We start from the raw sequence: 22,594 nt of genomic DNA on the forward strand, positions 1-22,594 counted from the left end.
CATGTTTGCCTGTAAGTTGGCAAGCATCGCTGAAATTCATAAGAAGGGTGCAAAAACAAATTCTCTAGGCCACTAAGCTAACGTCCATTTACAAGAAAAATCTTGGAATTCATAATCGTGGCCAATCTCCTCCACTTGCGCATTCGATGTGTTTCAATGGAGAAATTTCCTCTCCTTTTCCAGTGTGCCTTTTCCAGATGGTCTTGAGCCTAGCCTTGTTTCTCCTCAACATAAATGGACTTACCATGGAAACTTACCATGGAAACAAACATAAATGAACCATGGAAACTTACCAACAAACTTACTTTCCATTACCATGGAAACCCTCTTCCTTTTTGCAGATAACTCCACTTTTTGGCATATCACCTAGTTCATAACATTTAAAATAAATTTGTAAACAGCATTAAATTAAATCAACATTAATTCATTATAACATTAAATTTGTTATAAGTATTAAATAATGGAGGTATTTCGGTAAAAAAAAAAAAAAAGTATATGTGGACCTGCAGTCAGGGTTGTGGATCTGCCGTTTGGAGAGGTTCTGGGCTGAAAGGATCGAAACCTCGATGAAAAACGGAGCGAGCTGATGATCCGGGCAGTTGGAAAACCAGTCAATTGCTTATAGGTTAAGGTTATAACTTCAAATATAAAATAGCTTGTACAAGTACATAATATATTGTCGTGTTGACAATGTAGTGAACACCTCAGGGTGACGGGTGGCCAAAACGAGCTTTACTTTGAAGCATATAAGCCTAACCTGGTGGGATTATCTCTTTGGTGTGCGCGGGGGAGGACCCGAGGCCTTACCTGAACGGGCGGCCGCGGCGGGGGTTTATTCCTCGCCTTACAAACGAATAAATGAACAAGACAGGCACGACAAAGAAATACAATCAATACAGGGTTTATTTAAATAATGCAAAGTAATAGGGAAGTTAAGGTAAACTAAAAGTTCTCAATGAGGGACCCTCCACTCAGACTCAAAGACACGAACAAGAGAAAAATAACGAAAACAAATGTTCAGTGTCGTGCAGCCACTTATCTCCGGTCTCAACGAGGGTTTGGTGTGGTTCACAGGTCCCATGTCCCTGTGTGGGGAAACACGCGTTCGTGCAAAGTCGCATCCACAGCCAGCCACCGATGTGAGGCAAACAGGCAAGAGCTCCTCCCTTGGTCCTTCTCGTTCGGCTGCACCGAGCTCCAACCGTCTCTTAGGCGCACCCAGCACGAAGTGCCGCATGATCGCGTCCTGCGTCGGCAACTAGGCAAGAAGAGACAAAGAGCAAGCGACCAGGCAAGAGAGACCTCCCCGACCAAAACCAGAACAAAAAGAGAGCAATTCAGGTGGAATCTTCCTCCCTACCCTTTTCAGCCCAAGCTGCCTGACACCAATCACCAATCGCTGAACGCGATTGAATCACCCCCTTTTTCCTCAAGCACTCACAAAGCTCGGGGAGTGGTTTCCTTTTACACGCATCACCAAGGCGGAGCCTAATCCTTCATCGAGAAGGTTCGCGTGACGTCGATTGTCGGAGGTGCGGGGTTTAGTCCTATTGGGCAGCTGTGGGGTTTTTGCTAGCCCTGCCGGTGTTGTGGGTGAATGGAGCATTCGTGGCATGGCTTTTTGATGAATATAAAAACGAAGGGCAAAACTGCAAGAGGCCTTCACACAGGGGAATTACTACCCATAAGCCCTACCTAAATAACAAATCCACTCCTCCGTGTGGAGACACATAAACACACTTACCCGGACAGTCGGCCTAACTTAATTTACATCAAGGTGGGTTCTTCTTCTTCGTGATACTCAGAGCATGCTAATCTACACATTCTGAATTTCATTGAGGTATTTCATCCATACCCCCAAAACATAACAATATCTATGTATGTGTGTTTATATAGGTGTGTTTATATGTACATGTGTATGTATATATGTATGTATGGATGGATGTGTTTATATAAATATATGTGTATATATTATATGTGTGTTTTATATGTTATATGTATAATGTATATATTATATGGCTGACCCCGCTCTAGCAGGGAAAATGGCCTTAAAATGCCTATTGTTGTATATTATATGTGTGTGTAAAACTGTGTATGTATGTATTGTTAATGTCCGGGTTCCTTCTTGTAACTACAGTGCAGTAATTCGGTCTTTATTTTGAATCCCCATCCCACTGACAGACGGGCATACAGCAGTGGTGAGCTCTCTGATGATGAGGAATTTATTAAATCTTGGACTGACAAATGGAGCATGCCTTTCCATTCCGATAAATCTCTGTCTTACTCTGTCACTCCAAAAGGATCATCAAGCGAACCCATCTAATTCTATATCCATGGTCAGCCAATGGAAGAGGTTAAATCTTTTGAACTTCTAGGCCTCACCATCTCTCCTGGGCTGACCATTATACTAAATATCAACCAAACCTTCCAGGAGTCTCAAGAGAAAACGCCGTGTGAAGGTGTACTAATACCTTATCTACCAGAAGTAGAAATTATTAAAACCACAAACTATTCAGTCAATTGTGGGTACCTGTGGGTACCTCTCTCACCAGCCATGGCTCTTCAGCAAAGGACTTCTGTGATTCACTGGGACTGACACAATCTGTCAATTTCCCGACCCGGATCTCAGTCAACGGAGCATCTTCTCTTCTGGACTTGGTTATGACTAACCTCCCTGAAAAAGGTCTGCTGCTATTCTTCTGCTCCAATCCGCTCATCTGATCATGTGCTTGTTAAAGTGGACATCTCTCTGACCATTCTCAGAGAGCCTCCTCGGCGTCGACGAGTCTGGCATTTCACTCAGGCCAACTGGCACGGTCTTCAAGCAGCCATCAATCATCTGGACTGGTCTCCCATCTCTACCGCCTCTGACATCAACTCATCCTGGGAATTCTTCCAAAGTAAATTGCTCTCTCTCATGCACAGATTTATCCCATCTCGTCTTCAGTTGTCATACCCTTCCTCCCGTCCATGGTACACGGAATCTTGTGGTGAGGCTATTGCCCAGAAACAACTTGCTTTTGTCTCCTGGAAAGCAAATCCAATGGAAGGAAATCTCATTTCCTTTCACAAAGCCCGAAACAAGTGTGTGTCCACCCTCAGGAGAGCCAGGAAACAATATCTCTCCGTTCTCAGGACTGAACTCTCTTATCTGTCTCCCTCTTCCAAATCCTGGTGGCGTCTGGTCAAATCTGTTTCTGGTGTTTGTTCCCCCTCCATCCCCTCCCTCACCTCAAACGGCCACACGGCTGACTCCACACGTGAAAAAGCTGAATGCCTCAACTCTGTGTTTGCCTCTAAATCTTGTGTCCCAAACCCATCCCTCTCTGTACCCACCGTACCCAGTCGTACCCAGCTGCTCCTGGACTCTGTGTCCTTTCCTCCTGACAAGGTGGAAAAGTTTCTGTCAACCCTCGACTCTGATTCTGCAACTGGACCTGACGGCATCAGCCCACGGGTCCTAAAATCCTGTTCTTCCGCTCTTTCACTCCCTCGCTCTGTTCTCTTCACCCTCTCTTTTGCTCAAGGTCATCTTCCATCTGCTTGGAAATCTGCCAACATCACCGCTTTGCACAAAAAGGTGCAAAAACAGATCCCAGCAACTACAGACCAGCCTTCTCCCAATTATCAGCAAAGTCATGGAATCCATCATTGCTTCAGAAATGAAATCTTTCCTCTTCTCCAATGGCTTGATCTCTGATCATCAATTTGGTTTCAGACCTGGTTACTCTACTCTGGACATGCTGCTTCTGCTTTCTCAACAATGGATGGAGGTCCTCAATGCCAAACAGGAAATTAGAGTCGTCTCCCTTGACATATCACATGCCTTCGATACGGTCTGGCACCCCGCTCTGCTCACCAAACTCTCCTCTTTTGGTATCCATGGAAATCTCCACGCATGGCTGGCGGACTTCCTCTCTCGTCGTAGTCAACGTGTGGCCCTGAATGGGTTTCTCTCATCCCCTCTTCCTGTTCAGGCTGGAGTTCCCCAAGGCAGTGTTCTGGGCCCTGTGCTTTTTCTGGTCTTCATCAATGATCTCTCTGACTCTCTTGAAAATCCTCTCTATCTCTTTGCTGATGACTCTACTCTCTGTCGCTCCATTCTTCATCTCTCAGATCGGCAGTCTGCAGCCTCCTCACTCTCTGCAGACCTGGACAAAATCACAGACTGGGCAAACAAGTGGAACATGTCTTTCAATCCTGACAAATCTCACACTCTTACGATGTCTCCGAAAAGATCGACTGGACAACCCTCCCATCCACTTTCTGAATAATCCTCTCCAAAAAGTTCTGTCACTCAAGCTTTTGGGTCTCACTATCTGTCATGATCTCTCCTGGGAAAACCACATTTCAAATCTGGCCTCCAAAGCCAGTTGCCGACTGGGCATCCTCCGTCGTGCGAAGTCCTTCCTTAGCACACCTGAGCTGCTCACCACATACAAGGCTTTCATCCGCAGCTCAATGGAATACTGCTCTCCCCTCTGGGCTGGTGCTCCTGCCTCACACCTAGCTCGTCTTCACGCTGTTGAAACCAAAACGTTCAGACTCATTGGAATCTCCCGCGATGAAGCTAACTACAAGGGCCTCTCACTCACTCACCGCAGGCAGGTTGGTGGTCTTTCCGTCTTCTACCGACTCCTCTCTGGCCTTGCCCCCCCAGCTCTCTCTGGGCTCTGTCCCGCAAATATTCCTACAGGTCGCACAAGATCTGCCTGCAACCCTCTTATGGTTAAACTGCCAAAATCAAGACTCTCTGCTCACCTTCACTCCTTCATTCCTCTTTTCTCCTGCCTCTGGAACAAACTCCCTCACTCTCTTCAATCCCACTCCACCCTCCAGGTCTTTAAAACAGCTGTTCACCACCATCTCTTATCTTCTCCCATCCAAAACCTTGATCTTTTCTACCCTCGCTAATTTCACCCCAATCCACTTTTTTGAAATACCAACTTCTGTCCAGGAAGTCCTTGGTGTCCTTGTGTTTTATACTTCTCCCTCCCCCCCCCCCCCCCTTCCCATGCCTCCTCCCCCCGGGTCCTCTCCCTTCCACACATCTCCCTGCTCTCGGATGTTGTGTTTGTGTGCTTCCCCTTCTCTCCCCATCTTGTCTTCTGCTCCCTCTTTTTATATATTTTCTTTGTCTGGTTGATATGTTTGTGAAGTAAATGTTAGCTCTTTCACGAGCCTCGATTCAGTATACAAAAAAAAAAAAAAAACAAATTCCATCCAACATATGATTACCTTTTGAAACAGTCACTACTGTTGTTTAACACGAGACTGAAAGATATTTGGAGGAAACCCAATGTCATTCTGTGCATATCACACTACCCACAGACTAACAGACCACTAACTAGGCCTCTAGTTTGGAGTTAATTGGATGTATCCATGTATGGGTGGTATATAGGCTGAGTCGCTGGTTGGCACACCTGCCGGAAGAAAAAATAATATTACTACAAATTAATCAATACCGTCTGATAATGGCGCAATGATAATAGCATAATAATGATAACTAGCCGAAACCCGTGGAACATCCACGGAAGGGAGGATGTGGTGTATGGATAGAGTGTACCATTATGGATGGCATAGGGGATAGATGGTAAATCCGTTAGTGCCGTGGGCATCGGGTCACTGGGTGCAGCGTAAAAGGGATAACAAAGTCGAGTCCTTACGCTATTATTATATAGATACTCCCCGTCGATGTGCTTCTGTGGTAATCGCGAATATGAGTCACATACACGGTCACAGTGCCTGACGCCACTGTGACCGTGTTTTGATTAATAAATCTACGAGTCACAAAACACGAACCGAACTCACCTCAAGCAGTAAAAAGGTGCAAATCGCTCGTAGAAACCACCTCATCTCTTCAGACCTCAACACACCTCGATAAGTGACGGCAGCGCTCATGGGATCTTCTTCTTCCGTTAATCTCCAATTTTTTCTCTTTAAGTTAAGTCCAATCAGTCCTCTCTGCTCGAAGTGCTCAGGCCATGCCCTCCCGCTCTCATACTTTTATTTCCGTTCGGTGTAGAAAGAGATTGACATATCGTTCGTCTGTTTCAGCTCGTTATCTTTAAGCTTCCTTACGTCTCGCCACCTGCTGCACCTCTCTGAGTTACGAGGATTTATGCAACGCACCCCGAGTATCGCAACGTCACTCCATTTAACTTTATTAAAATGACGATAAAGACGTTTCCTTATATATACTAATTTAAAATGTTCAAGGGAATAAAAATACCATTTGGTTCACACCACCCATGCTCACACCACTCGACTGTCCAATCAGCGGACGGCTCGCTTCGCCTTCGCCCAGCAGACGCCAATACTATGGCGTCGTAAAATGGAGTCGTATCGGCCGTTAATCGGATGCTTTTGGGCCCCAACGTCGGCTAATTCAGATTTTTCGAGTATGTCTGTACGTGATAAACAAAGAGCGCGGTTCGTAGATCGTAAATCCATTAGTGCCGTGGGCATCGGGTCACTGGGTGCGGCGTAAAAGGGATAACAAAGTCGAGTCCTTACGGTATTATTATATAGATAGCACCATAATATTAACGTTGTTACAAAATAATAATAGTAATTGTCCTATTAATTTGCAATTGGCCACTGGCTTTGATACCAATACATGTATTTATTATGGACCCTAAGCATCAAAAAGCTACATATGTCGAAGAAGCAGTTTCAAATGGTGCATCTCGTCGCCATTAGAGCATTTTAATTGCATCAGATGTGACTATATGTCAATTCTTGCTCCCAGCTTGCCAGATCGATAACAGAAGACGCCATTTGCCTTTTTGCCATCTTCAACCCTACCCCCTTTAGAATCCCGTGCGGGCACAGGCAATTTAATACTCATATAATAACATGGCCGATTCTAAGGCATCACATGATGAGCGAGTGTGAAAATGCTTAATGAAGGTGAAAAGGACTTTGAATACAAATATAACTCGACTCGGTAGAATTTTGTGCACAGGCACATACACATGACCCCATCCTCCACCTGCCCCTCCCTCCCCTTTCCCTGGCTGCTCTCGTAGGATGTTTCGAGCATGGCAAGTTAGCAGGCCAGCCACAGATTGTGTATTCTTTGACCTTTTAACAATTTCTATCACTTTATAAACTCTTCCTCAACCCACATTTCTCTCTTTTGCTCTGACAAATGGCTATTACTCAAAATTTCAACACATTTTGCTTCCCACAATGGGTAACCTAATTTTATTGGCTCTCATTTGATAAAATCCATAGTTTAACTTGTCCCTTGACAGATTGACACTAATCTTGATGAAAACCAGTATTCCATTGTGTTACTATACGCAGCAAAGGAGTGGCTTTCAGTCTTCAACAACACTATGGGACGATGTATAAATAAATAAAAAACCACCGTTTAGAGGCCATTTTCCCCCGCAAAGCGGGGGTTGGCCTTTTCGGGGACCGTGGTTGTTGTTGTTTTTTGGTCCCCTTTTTGAAGCAATGTTTTACGGCCGGATGCCCTTCCTGCCGCCAACCCTGTTTGTCGCCTTTTTACGACACACAGGGAATTACCAGTGAACTGGTACTCAATTAGCCGACCTCGGAAGGATGACAGGCTGAGTCAACCCCCCTGGCGTTAATTCAGCGATCGACCGGGATTCGAACCTAGGATCCTTGGATCCTAAGCTGGCACCCTAGGCGCTAGCCCAACACCAGGGACGATGTATAATACATACAAATCAAACTCGGACGTGAGAATCCTCCAATTAGAACATAACATCCTCCTTCAGCAAATGGATACCAGTCCACCATGTCCACAAAACAGATGGGTGTTGTTGTTTTTTTGTTGTTGTTTTTTACTGCCACTGGGATGCTATGTTAGTGTCTTCCAGAAGACACCATGGCTGGTTTCATTTTTACACCCTGATTGGCACATCTGCTGTTGCTGCTGGTTGCTTCCCCAGCTTGGTCTGTCACGTTGTTCCGATTCCACATGACGCCGTAAAACAGCCTGCACGCCAAATCACTCACCTAATTTCTTGGTGCTCAAGCATGGGCCGAACGTCTTCAATTAGTACCATGAGTCATAAGCCAGTTTTCCCCTCATGTGCAAGTCAATGCTTAATTAAAAGAGGGGGTTGGAAGGGTGTTGTGGAAGGTGTGATTTTAATGAAGCAAGATGATGAAATATTTGTCAATATCCTGATCGTGATGTTTTTCTGTTTGATCCATCCAGATTTTAAACGTGCAAATGGGATTTACAAGCTCTGCTCATCGGCTGCTTGCTGGTTCTATGGCAGGTACTTTCTGTTGCACATGTTTGCTGATTATGCAGTGGTTTCCTCTCTTTCCTTTGCACTAATTTTATATCATTGCTCATTCTTAAAATGTCTCTGAAAAAAAGAGAAGGAAAACAGTGTTTGGCCATGAGAATGTTACAAAAAAGAAAAGAAAGGAGCCATGTAATAGTTTTGGATTCATGTATGTACAGTAAAGTTAACAGTAAATATTCCACAACACGAAGAATAGATTTGCCAAGACTGATCAAAAATAAACTCGAGGTGTTCTGTTTTTGCATCCCATATTTCACTGGGATTTCAGGTTCGAAGTCATTATATTCTTCATTTGTGCATTACCTACTAATTTCATGTGTCTCGTAATGGCCTTCTCCTGCATGTCTGTGGTTATATTTACAAGCTTCCCTTGTGAGACTTTTTCCATTAATAGTAAGAAAATAAGAGGCAATTCCTCATTGAGGATATAACCACCAAAGCGCACCTTAAATGGGACATGTAGATTTTACACACACACAAACACAAACACACACGACAAAGACCGAGAGATAATCAGATAATGATAATTAAGATAATGGGTGCCTAAAACAAACTCGAACAAGAAAGAGCAATCAGAGATTGCAAACCCTCGCCAGGATGTATTTTCATTGGTTTTTAAGGCTTTTGTGTTAAAACAAATATGGCGGCCGAACCACATGACCGATGACGTCATCATTTTTTCTCCACCTGTTTATGCCGACATGGCGCTCAAGAAATTTCATCTTGATTGAATGAATTTTTGTACTTGGCGAATTATGACGTCATAATGGAGGCACCTATGACATCATCATTAACATTTTATTCCCCATGGAGAGTTCTTTGCAATGAGCCATGTCTCAATTTTTTCCATTAAGCGGTTTCGGAGATATAGAGGTGTAAAGTTTTTCGGTTTTCCCAAGATGGCGGCTGAACCACGTGACCGATGACATCATCATTATTTTTTTTTTTTCCACCAGTTTATGCCGACATGGCACTCAATGAATTACATCTTAATTAGATGAAGTTTTGTACTTGTCGAATTATCGAATTATGACATCATAATGGAGGCCTTGGGCCAAGAGAGTTAAAAATTGGGCACAGTCTATTCCAGGGCAAGACAAATACAGCAATACCCCGTTTTACGCCATTTCGACCTACATCAAATCCGACTTTACGCCACTCTTCTAGAGTAAATTTCAGTTCAGCGAACGTCATTATGTGCGACTTTACGTCACTCAATGAATGAATGAATAATGAATGAATGATCGTTTTAAGGCCATTTTTCCCCGCTAGAGTGGGGGTTAGCCTTGCGGGCCCCATGACGATCATGGTTCCCTGTTTGAGGCAATGTTTTTATGGCCGGATGCCCTTCCTGACGCCAACCCTTGGTCGCCTCTTACGATGCGCAGGGATACTGTGTACCTATTCTAAATCGGGGTACATACCGTGATCATTCATCCCAGCAAGCTGGTACTCAATTTGCTGACCTCTGAAGGATGACAGGCTGAGTCAACCCCCCTGGCGTTAATTCAGCGATCGACCGGGATTCGAACCCAGGATCCTAGGATCCCAAGCCGGCACCCTAACCGCTAAGCCAACACCAGGCTAATGACATCATAATAGGAGGACGTGAAAAAAATTAATTTTTCCTTAAAAATATATTTAAAATAAATAAAATAGTACATAAATTAACAATAAAAGAAGCTAAAAAACAATTTAAAATACAATAAAAAGCACATTAAAAATATTTAAAAATGTACGTACAGTATACTGTACGTGCACGTAGCTGCTGGTTCTCATTCAAAACAAAGGCGACGCCATATGCATTTTGTCATGTGCTGTGATCGCGTGCTTGCTTTGCCTTTCGCTGGTATTTTTGTGATTATTCCTTTACTGTGTAAAACAACCAACGTAACGTGGCAACGGCGAAACATGACGACGATGCCGATCGCACGACCGTCCGTGGCAGACGTCACATCACGTCACCGTGCAGAGTGTGCAATGTCCGCGACGAGGTCAAGCCCCATGGCCCATGTGAAACGAACGACCGTGTCATGCCTCGAGCCGGGGTGCCTCGCCGGCATCCGGCATCCGGCGTCGACTAACCGATCGACGTGTGCATGTGCACATGTGCATGGATTTGCAAATGCCTGCCTGTACGTCGTCGTTTCTGCGTATATCGCATCGTCCAAAAAAAAAGAAGCACGCAACTTCGGCCGCTCGAGGAAAGACGGGGCACGCCTACGACTCGGAGGCGAGCGTCGATCCCTGGGGTGGCCGGGTTCACGGAACCCTGAGCTCGTTCGTTCGTCACAGACGACACGACACGACCACCGGTGAAACTTCTCGGACACGTTGGGTAAAGCACGCCGTGGTGAAGCGGGCCGCAGAGCCACTCGGCACACAAGCCCGCTCACGGTCGACACGTCCGTGCTGGTCACCCCGTTCGAGGAGAAGACCCGACCGATAGAAAACAACGGAGGGACTCCCGATGGGGAGCGGCAAAGATTCAGGGCGAATCCGCAGCCTCCTCCAGTTATTTACTCTAGTTTTACGGTGTTTGTCTTCATTTTAAGGCATTTTAAGACATTACGCCCGATTTACGTCAAAAACCGAGTTACGTCACGGATTATGGAACCAATTAATGACGTAGGCTGGGGTATTGCTGTATGTGTGTAAAGTTTGGTGATTCTATGTGCAACAGTGTAGACGTAGTACTGCGCACAAACAGACAGACAGACAAACCAACCAACCAACCAACATACTTGCCGGAATCTATTCCGGCAAGTAACAAACAAACGGACTCAAATGCCATACCCTCTCCTCTGGCGAGGGTAATTAGAACTACACTCCGCAGAGAGCATCCCTCCGCCAGGCTGAACAGATTACGTTTTTGATCCCACTGATGGTCAGATCTGGATTCATACCTGAACCAAAATCTAATCGGCTTGTTCTTGTCGCCTAACCAACTCATCCACAACTTTTTGAGATATCATGCTATATATCGTTTTTGGCCCTATATCTCAATGGTGAAGAATCACTTAATAATAATAATAATAATGCATTTATTTTATATAGCGCTTTTCAGGAAGCCCAAAGACGCTTTGACAGAGTGCAAAACATAATGCATAGCAAAACATAAAGACAATTGCAAAAAAAGAAGAATCAATAGGGAAATATTCGAAGCACAAAGGAGGGAGAAGGAGAGGAGATAGTCAGGGGTTAGATGCTGTGGGTTAAATGTTGAATGCAGTGTTGAATTTAAAATTCACTTAAAAATGCACTTAAAATTAAAATTCTCGTATCTATATCTGTATTCTAATCTTCACCAAAATCAAATTGATTCGTCCTCGTCACACACACACACAACCTGTCCACCAAGTTTTGTCCAAATCTGTCCACAACTTTTTGAGATATCCTGCTATATATTGGTTTTAGCCCTATCCCTCAATGGTGAAGAATCAGTTAAAAAATTCTCAGATCCGGATCTTCACCAAAATCTAATCATTTCATCTGTGTCACACACCCAAACTCTCCACCAAACTTAGTCCGAATCCATCCACAACTTTTTGAGATATCTTATTCTCAGACAAACAAACAGACAGGGTGTGTCTAGGTTTTCGTTACTGCGATAACTTGAGAACGGCTGAAGGGATTTAAAGCGGTCAAAGGTCAGAGTTCATGTTAGGCAAAATTCCTTTAATGCCGATAACTTATGAATCAGCGATGGAGGTTTCACCGAAGTTGGTACAAGTACATTTTATAATGCAAAGAGGAATTGATTAGATTTCAACGTTGGAAGTCATGCCAGGTAAAAATGTGATAGTTGAGAACAGCTGAAGATCAAACTTAGTACAAGTGTGTGTAATAATGTAGGCAGAGGCATATCGGTTGACATCGTGATGTCGAAGAATGTCGTTCTAGTTATTTTGTATACACAAGGGGGGATGAATTGTTTCCTTTTTTTATCCAGGGATCACGGCTGTGTTGTGTACGTACCCACTTGATATGGTACGAGCGCGACTTGCCTTCCAAGTGAAAGGCGACCATGTCTACGAAGGGATCTTGCATGCCTTCCGTGTAATTTACAGACAGGTACAGTTGAGTCTTACAATGAGTGATTATATGACTGATTTTATTCAGGAAGATGTGGTCAAATGGATGTACCGAAGGTAATTTTGCTAATTTGTTTCTAAATAGTTCCAAAGTGCTGTTTGATGGCCTGGTCAAAACAATTTTTCATGGTGATGCTCGTAATTTTGAAAAGCAACTACCTAGTATACAGAGGCTTGAACTCATTCCCCCCAACCCCCTCCCCACCCTCGTCACACCTTGGGCCATCCAATAAAGGACTTTCGAAATGACGTATGAATGCCAAAGAGTCGTTTTGTGCATGCGCTCTGTGGGTTTACACTAATTCATATCTGCTTGACGGGCACTTTTAACCCGCCATTGCTAGCGCATTACTATATACTAGCCGAAACCCGTGGAACATCCACGGAAGGGAGGATGTGGTGTATGGATAGAGTGTACCATTATGGATGGCATAGGGGATTTGCTTGTCCGAGTAAGAGTTGGGAAGAAAGATGAGAATGAAGAGTGCGTATATGAACAACGTATTTATTGCAATCTACTTCAATGACAACTCTACGATATACTTTTGAAAAATGAATGGATTCGTAATAGGAATCGGCATAGCACCACTCTGGTCACACTGGCGCAGTGGTATGTGTCAATGGAAAGGAACAGCAGTAGAACCATAGACTTTTAAAAAAATGAACGGATTAGTAAATCGACTGGAATTAGCCCCATACTGGCTTATTGGTAAGCGTCAATGTTAAGACAGAGCAGTAGGAATATAATACAATGAACGCAGTATCAGAGGTTGAAATTATTTTAAAACTTCTGGATAAACAATGTTTGGGGTAATAGTCAAGCCTCTGACGACTCCTTGCGTACTCGTATTATCAACCTTGATATACACATCTTTGAACGACCGTGCTCTTGAACATGCCACATATAACTGGCCGTGGGAGAAGACAGGAGCAGGCAAATAGACCCACCTGATGAGGTTAGCGTACACCATGATCGACGACACCGGCACAAATGCATGCTCAGGATTGTCCACTCAGTGGACGGCTTGCTGTCGCCTTCGACTGTCCATTCAGCGGACGGCTTGCTGCGCCTTCACCCAGCAGACGCCAAGAAGATGGCGTCGTATCGGCAGTTAATCGGATGCTTTTGGGCCCCAACGTCGGCTAATTCAGATTTTTCGAGTATGGCTGTACATGATAAACAAAGAGCGCGGTTCGTAGATCGTAAATCCATTAGTGCCGTGGGCATCGGGTCACTGGGTGCGGCGTAAACGGGATAACAAAGTCGAGTCCTTACACTATTATTATATAGATAATTAAAATAGTCTTTTAAACATCATTTTCATCATTTAGACGAAAGAGTGGCAATTCCAAAATGGTTAACCATAATTGTTCTGCTCCTGGATGAAAATCGCACTCGCAGAAATATGGGAATACAAGAAATATCTGTGGAAGAGAGGAGTTGGTTCGTACCATTTCCTGTTAATCCAATTAGCTAGCGGCGGCCGTGGATATTAACACACATACACACACACACAAATTGTCACTTTTCCTTTCACCAATAGATGTAAAAATTGAGTATAATTTATCTTATGCCCCTGGAATTAAACAAAAACATTTATACTGTAACAGCACTCACTGCCCACTCCCACCTCTCTCAAATATGATTAATAGTAAATATCATCATTTTAAACTTACCTTGTACATTGACAAGCCACAGATATGACTTTCCCTTGGGTGTTAAAAAAACAAAGGTTTGTTTAGAGCGCATCACATTTAGCCTTTCACGGGTGTGGGAGTTTTTGCAATACGACTGGTTTTTCAACATATCAACTCTTTGGACGACAACGATCTTGAAAGCAATATTAAACATTACGCAAGGCTTGCCTGGCAATATAAATTTCAAACATGGGCAATTTACTCTTGTTTTATTGAAATAATCTAGTTTTCAATGTGTTTGTGCCAAGCCCTGACATTCTATCTGTGGTGGAAGTTACTGATTCCTGACTTCGTTTTGAGTTTCAATCATTTTTCCTCCTTTATTTATCATTTTGCTTTTCTACACACTGCAGGAGGGAGGATTTAAAGGCTTCTATCATGGACTGACACCAACAATCATTGGCATGACACCATATGCAGGTATTGATTTTAATTACATGAATATACATTAAAATACTACTTGGGTGAAATAATTATTTTTCCTATGGAATCTCATTTATACTTCTGTGCAGTAGAATGCAGACACTAAATGTAGATAAAATTTACTAACCTCTCCAACCAACCAAACCAACCTTTCCCGCTTTAGTATGGTGGTATATAATTATTTTTCTCCAGTTTCAAAAGCAAGTGGTGGAACATTTACACACAACACAGTACATGCATTAAGAGAAGGACCAGCATATTTAGTAGGGCAGCTTAGCACCGAATTTCAAAGGGATGGGGACATGCTGGATAAAAGCACCAAAATTTTATCAGGCAATCTTCAGGGTCCCAGCTATGATTCTATAACCGGCGCCAAGCGATACGACCACTCTTATTTGAAAAACAAATTTATTTGTGAAATTTATTTTTGAAAAGTTTGGAAAAAAAAAAGAATTGGGTTTTTGGAAAAGAAATGTTTCTATTGCAGAAATGAGAATCTTTTCCGAACATTTTGGTGTAATTGTTTTTAAAATCGAACATCTAGAGGTATTTTAAAACAATATTTGAAAATTAGGTGTCTCGGGTGCATTTCGTCAATTTGGAAAATTTCTTGGAAATTTCTTGGAATTTTTTTTTTTTTTTGGTTTTTGGAAAAGAAATGTTTTTATTGCAGAAATGAGAATCTTTTCCGAACATTTTTGTGTAATTGTTTTTAAAATCGAACATCTAGAAGTATTTTAAAACAATATTTGAAAATTAGGTGTCTCAGGTGCATTTCCTAAGCATCTAAGCTTCAATTCTAGAACCGGCGCCAAACGATCCGAACAGCAAGATGCATGCACAATAGACATTTATATTTTTTAATTTAATTACATGCATATTATATGAAATCTGCTATATGTTGAAATTATATCTGCTATATGTTGCTATATGTTGCATGGCAAAAGAAGAGGTGGTCAAGGGAGATTGTATAGCCTGGTCCACCTCCCATGCCTCGTTTCAAAACAGTCCTGCTCAAGAAGTAGAAGCTGCCATCACTCAACTTCTGCCTCTCTTCAATGAGAAGGCAGCCACACCTGCAATGATCAAGCATGGAATGGATATCATCCGTGAATCTACACAGTTCCTGAACCCTGGACAGATTCCAATAATAGCAATGGATGCTCCGCTGTATGCGCTTGCCAAGTTCATTCAGTGGCATTGGCCCTACCACACACGGTGAAGATCAGTATGTTGTCATGTTCGGCGGACTCTACCTGGAGATGGCGGTGTGGAAGACACTTGGAGACTACCTAGACGGATCTGGATGGGCGACAGCAATAAACCAAGCAGGCATAGCCTCTGCTGGCACAGCTGAATCCTTCCTGAAGGCATCACACCTGACGAGAACCAGGCATGCCCACCAAGTCAGCGCTCTGGCACTCTCCAAGCTGCAAAATGATGCCTACCTGAAGGGAGCTGCTGGTGCAGCAACTGAAGATCGGACAGAAGAGGACTGGAAACAAAGCATGATCACGAAGAGTCCAACCTTTCAGTATTGGGACACCATCCTGAGGATTGAGCTCCTGGGACTCACCTTCGTTCGTGCTCACAGAGAAAGAGACTTTCCCCTGTATGTCGAGTCTCTGAAAGCCCTGGCACCATGATTCTTCGCACTTGACCACCATAATTATGCCAGATGGGTCCCGATCCACATCCGCGACATGGAGAGCCTCCCTCCAACAATCGAAGAGGAGTTTATTGTCAGAGGCAACTGGGTTGTTCAGAAGACAGCCAGAAGGTTCTCCAGCATTCCGATCGACCAAGCCCATGAACAAAATAATGAGCTTGTGAAGGGCCCTGGAGGAGCAGTCGGCCTGACTGAAAACCCACCAGCCTTCAAGAAGTGGATGATCGCTGGACCTGAGCAGGCACGCTTTCTCACTGAGTTTGAGCGGGAGTACACTGCCATCTCAGAAGATGAACGCCAGCACCACGAAGGAGGTCTGTCTGCGCAGAAGACATTTCACGAGCAAACACTGGGCCTTATTCAAGTTATCAACGATATGAGCAAACCCGTTCCTAGATGAAGGAAGCGAGCAGATGCGAGCGGCATGTGATTGAAGAATCTGTGGCCAACACTGTGCATACCATAGAATAAGTGGGAAAGGCTCAGTACGACAGCTACAACAAGGCTATCATCACTGAACGAAGGCAGTCAATCCATGAGCCTGTGAAGAGGAACTCATTGCCTCTCTTCAGGTCACCATCCAAGGGGAAGAGGAAGCAGTCAGAGCATGTTTCCCTGTTGAAAGATGATGTGTCCCTCTTCTCTCGTCTGTACATAGTTGCTCAGAACAGGGATACAGATATGGGAACCTTCTTCCAGCATGAAAATCATCCGCACCCCCCTTCTCTATCTGAAAGAGGAAAACTGCGCCAAGGAAAGAAGTCAGACCTCATTGGTATCCTTGTGCAAGAACCACAAAACTCTGCAAGAACCATTTCCAAATTGAGGAAATGCACCCGAGACACCTAATTTTCAAATATTGTTTTAAAATACTTCTAGATGTTCGATTTAAAAAACAATTACACCAAAATGTTTGGAAAATATTCTCATTTCTGCAATAAAACCATTTCTTTTCCAAAAACCCCAAAAAAAATTATTTTCCAAAATTTTCAAAAAATAATTTCACAAATAATAAAATATTTCAAATAAGAGTGGTCGTATCGCTTGGCGCCGGTTATAGACTCATAGCTGGGACCCTGAAGATTGTCTGATAAAATTTTGGTGCTTTTATCCGGCATGTCCCCATCCACTACCTAAGCTGCCCCACTAATTGGACTAAATGAATAGCAAGGATGTGAGCAAGGCAATACCTTAATCCCTCATGTTATTGGAATACACTTTTCCTGTCCACACCATGTGCATCATCTAGTACATTCCGCATGACCTACACCACTTGCTCAAAATATGGCAATGACCTCCTATCGTTGTCGTATGGGAGCATGCACTGGATCAGCATGTCGCTGCGTCCTTGGATGAAACATCAGCACTATCTCGACACACACCACTATGTGTGTGTTACGGAATGAGGTGTTTTACGGCGGCTGGAGTGCAAATCCTGCCACCAACCTCCTTGAGAGAGGACCCAGTGAGTTGGTACTCATTTTGCCGACCTCGGAAGGAAGACAGGCTGAGTCAACCCCCTGGCGTTGATTTAATGATGGACCGGGATTTGAACTCAGGATGCTGGGATCCCAAGCCAGCACCCTAACCGCTAAGCCAACACTAGGCTCAATTACCTCCTATAGTCTGAAGCAAAAAGTGGTCTACCATGATTAGCAAATCTGACTGAAGGTAATCTCCAGTCTCTTCATAAGGCTTGCAACTGTTTTGTTACCATCCGAGTATGTGCTAAATCTCACCAACCCTCTAGATTGTTTTTGGCTTCCAAATAATTATACCCTGAAGCCTCTTGTTAGTCTCGCACCAAAGGGGATGCATGTGTGTGTGTGTGTGTGTGTGTGTGTGTGTGTGTGTGTGTGTGTGTGTGTGTGTGTGTGTGTGTGTGTGTGTGTGTGTGTGTGTGTGTGTGTGTGTGTGTGTGTGTGTGTGTGTGTGTGTGTGTGTGTGTGTGTGTGTGTGTGCATACGTACGTGTGCACGTGGTTGTCCTTCCGTCTGTGTTTATATTTTTGCTTAAATAATGGTTTTCTCTGCAACCGCTTATCCGATCGATGCAAAACTTTAAACACAAGAATATTTTATTGATAACTGATGTCATATGTCACATGCTATCACAGCCATATTGGGCGGGTATGTGGGCCATAATAGTAGCATGCTTGGTTAACGATGGTGTTTTTGTTCAGAATGAACATGCGAGGCGAGATTATGCTTGCTACGAATGCCGTTCTTGTTCATTTACGTTTTTATTATTATTCTGCTATATTTTGTGATGGTTTTTCTTAGAGACCACTGCATGGATAACCTTAACTTCTCAGGTTTCAAGTCATGAGATCTTGTGCATATACTCAAACAAAACCCATTGGTCAAAAGCTTGCTGATCATTTTGTATTTATGACTTTTTTTTTTTTTTTTTTGATTTTTTCAAAGCTAAGAAATATCTATAATATCAAGATGCTTGACAGGGGTGGAGCTTGGAATGCAATGCGCATTGACATTTGCCCGAAATTGGCTCAGGTGTCATGCACTTTGCTGACGATTGGACAGAAGCTTAAAATAAGCATGCGTGTTTGCCTCAACTATGCTTTAAAAATTTCACATGAAGAAGGTCAATGTCGTAATAAAAACTTACACTTATTAATGCATTTTGTTGTACCTAGCAATCCATGGCAGATTTTTTTACGGAAACATTTCCTAGTCTGCACATGTTATTGGCATTCAACTAGTGTTTTATTGCTTTTGGTGTATTGTGGTATTTTGCGATCTCCCAATTTGGGATTTTAGCAATGTATTCTTGTGTTTTTATCAGTCTGGTTTGTTCTGAAAAAAAAAAAACTTGAGACTAAAAGGTATGGCTTTTAAAGGTTTATGACTTCACTCTATAGTAACTTTTCAGTGTATCATTTTGTACACATTTTATGGGGTGGCGATTTTTTTTAAAACTTTGGATTACTTTCGATTCAGTTCCATCCAGTAAGTATGTGGAGCTAGAACCTCCCCAGATGTGAGAGCAGTACTCTATACAAGGACGAATCAATCCTTTATATAGTTGAAGCAACTGTTGATAGGATAAGAATCTTCGACATCTGAACAGGACTCCCAGTTTCTTCGAGGCAGACTTAGCTATTTGTGTAATGTGTGGATTCCAGGATAAATTTGATGTAAGGGTAATACCTAGTAGGTTTATTGAATCGCATGGTGTAATTGTGGAGCTTTCAAAGGAGATTGGAGAGTTGAGTTTTAGACAGAGAGATGGAAAGAAATTGAGTTTTAGATGCATTAAAATTAACTTGATTACATTTGCCCCACTGAGAAATCTTGTCCAAATACAAATTTAAAGAGGTGGCTATGATCAAACGAGATGTAGATCGAGTGAGGGAAGATGGAGCAGATGGGAAAACCAGGCAATATCGCAAGTCACAAAACCCCATGGGGAGTGGGGATATTGTTTCATAATATCATTAATACTGTCGCGTTCCTGGTGATTAAAATCTTCCAAGGAAACGGATTTCCGAACGGGCTTTAACTCTGAGGCGTTCAGTCAAGATATAGGGGAGAATACGCGTGTGGGCAAGTGGTGGAGAAGCCGGAGCGATTACCTTCACGGATCCCACCGGCAGTCCTCGACCCTGCAATACATTAACTCGAGCAACACGAGTTAAAATGTACAAAAATAAACAGGTTTATTAAAGAAAATGCTGGTAACAAAGAAAACACGGTCAAATAACAATAAATTATTAAATTGGAGCGCCCCTGCACAGACTCGGTACACAGACAAAGGGAAATATAATGATATAAAAGGTTTGGTTGGCACTTATCTGCGAGCGACTCCCGAATCTGGTCAGGAATTGTCTCAGGCCCGCGTGCGTGCAATCTGGAAGCAGCTCCGGGCTTGGCGGGGGGGGCCTCAGTCCGCCCCCGTTCCGCTACAGGCCTCGCGAGCAGAACGGGCCGCACCTGTCCACTCGCCGTTCCTGCTTGGAAACCCGTGGTTCTCAGTCCGTGGCTCTTCCTCTTCACGACCACTAGTAAGGTATCGGCACACGATCACTCGCGATGGTGTCCAACATCGAAGGGGCGAGAAGATGTCGATGCCGCGGGACAAAATGTCGATGCTGGGAGAGACCAAAATGCGACCCAAAGTCCAAAACGAGAAGGCGCAAGAGCAGCAGCGACCGTTCACCAACAGTTCCAAAACGATAAGGCGCAAGAGGAGAAAATGTCGGTCCACGACCGTATGCCATGGCATCCAGAACGAGAAGAAAAATGTCCGCCGCTCCAACTATTTTGTACCCGTGGCTCTGACATCGTCTCAGTCTCTGTTCCTATCAGCGAGTTCCATATTACCCGTGCTTGTGCCAATAAATCCCCTGCCCAATCACCGCTCTTTGGGCGTGTCTCCACGGAGCTGCCTGTCCTGTGTGCTTACCAAGTCGGGGTCGTCATCGGTCATGCTTGATGCATCGTTTCTGGTGATTTTTATTAATTAGTGTGTTTAAATGCGCAATTCTGGCTAGGTGTTGAGTGTGGTGTCATGAGGAACAGAGGAATAAATTATAGAGGTAACCACACAGGGGATTCATTTACCCATAATCCCTAAGATAACTAACATGCCCCACCCCTTGTGATGGGGACGAAGATACAAGCTTACACATGGTCTACCGGATCCCTACTTATGGTACATCGAGGTGGTTCTTCTTCTTCACGACAGTCGGGGCACACCAATCTATACACTCTACCTGAACTAAGGTATCACTACCCCCCACAAACGTAACAATACTATGCTATTATCATAAGTGTTGTTATTACTTTTGTACTGAGAAACGGCTTTGAAAAATCACCTTGGAAGAACTCCATGGAAGTGGCAGGAAGGGTCATGTTATTAGCCATTGTGGCGTATATAGACTACAGTAGATCTTCGATCAGGTGCATTCGTCAACGTAATAAGCATAGATTGATGTCCGATTCCTTCAAATTTCTTTCAGTTTAATGTTTAAACAGCATTAGTGACTTTAAAAAGGTAATCATATGTGTTTGTGGTTTATAATATTTTTACTTCTGGTCGAAGCCATTGCTCCCACGAAAAGAAGCATGCTAAGCTATTTATACAGCTAACACAGCATTTGTTCAAGGAGGAAACACCCTTTGGGGAGGTGGGACATTATTAGTACTAGTGTGACTCGGCGCGCAACCATGCGCCTCACCACACATTGTTTCAGAGGGATAGGCATCTTTGACCATTGTGGTGTCTTTTGGATTCTCTGGGACTTTAAGGGTATTCCGGGTGTTTTGGGTCTTCAGTGTCTTCAGGAGCTTTTGGGTCTTCAGGGTCTTTTGTTTCCTCTGGGTCTTTAAGGGTCTTTAGGGGGTATTTTGGTTATTTGGGGTATTTATGGGTCTAAAGGGTCTTTGGGATCTTCGGGGTGTTTTTGGGTATTCGGGGTGTTTTGGGTTCTTCGGGGTGTTTTGGGTTCTTCGGGGTGTTTTGGGGCTGCGGGGCGTTTTGCTGCCGTGGGGCGTTTTGCTGCCGCGGGGCGTTTTGGGGCCGCGGGGCGTTTTAGGGCCGCGGGGGCATTTTGGTTCCTCGGCGTTTTGGTTCCTCGGCGTTTTGGTTCCTCGGGGGTGTTTTGGGGCCGCGGGGTGTTTTGGTTCCTCGGGGGTGTTTTGGTTCCTCGGCGTTTTGGTTCCTCGGTGGTGTTTTGGTTCCTCGGGGGTGTTTTGGTTCCATGGGGGTGTTTTGGTTCCTCGGGGGGTATTTTGGTTCCTCGGGGGGTGTTTTGGTTCCTCGCGGGGTGTTTTGGTTCCTCGGGGGGTGTTTTGGTTCTTCGGGGGGTGTTCTGGTTCCTCGGGGAGTGTTCTGGTTCCTCGGGGGGTGTTCTGGTTCCTCGGGGGGTGTTTTGGTTCCTCGGGGGGTGTTTTGGTTCCTCGGGGGGTGTTTTGGTTCCTCGGGGGGTGTTTTGGTTCCTCGGGGGGGGGGGGTGTTTTGGTTCCTCGGGGGGTGTTTTGGTTCCTCGGGGGGTGTTTTGGTTCCTCGGGGGGTGTTTTGGTTCCTCGGGGGGTGTTTTGGTTCCTCGGGGGGTGTTTTGGTTCCTCGGGGGGTGTTTTGGTTCCTCGGGGATGTTTTGGTTCCTCGGGGGTGTTTTGGTTCCTCGGGGGTGTTTTGGTTCTTCAGGGTCTTGGGGGATTTAAAGGGTCATCAAAGGTCTGAGGGGTCTCAGCAGTCAAAACGTAATTAAGAGTTCACGGACTGTGTTTTGGGTGTTAATTTTATTTGAAGAAGAAGAAGACGTTTTGGTCGCATATAAACACATATACACATACATACATACATACATACATACATACATACATACATACATACATACATACATACATACAAACAAACATACATGCATAACCATATATGTTTGCTCTATT

At 44.0% G+C, this 22,594-nt stretch overlaps 1 protein-coding gene across 2 annotated transcripts in view; it reads left to right on the top strand.

Annotated features, from left to right (window-relative positions):
- Window positions 1-22,594, top strand: part of SLC25A16 (solute carrier family 25 member 16) — a 49,524-nt gene that overhangs the window by 7,958 nt on the left and 18,972 nt on the right. For both annotated transcript variants that reach the window (XM_068112407.2, XM_078775795.1), the window contains 3 exons: window positions 8,201-8,264; window positions 12,250-12,371; window positions 14,443-14,509. In XM_068112407.2, the coding sequence (XP_067968508.1) occupies window positions 8,201-8,264; window positions 12,250-12,371; window positions 14,443-14,509 (253 nt within the window). The remainder of the gene's footprint in view (window positions 1-8,200; window positions 8,265-12,249; window positions 12,372-14,442; window positions 14,510-22,594) is intronic.

Source organism: Myxine glutinosa, chromosome 4, assembly GCF_964187855.1.
Source record: "Myxine glutinosa chromosome 4, kmMyxGlut1.1, whole genome shotgun sequence".
Classification (NCBI taxonomy): domain Eukaryota; kingdom Metazoa; phylum Chordata; class Myxini; order Myxiniformes; family Myxinidae; genus Myxine; species Myxine glutinosa.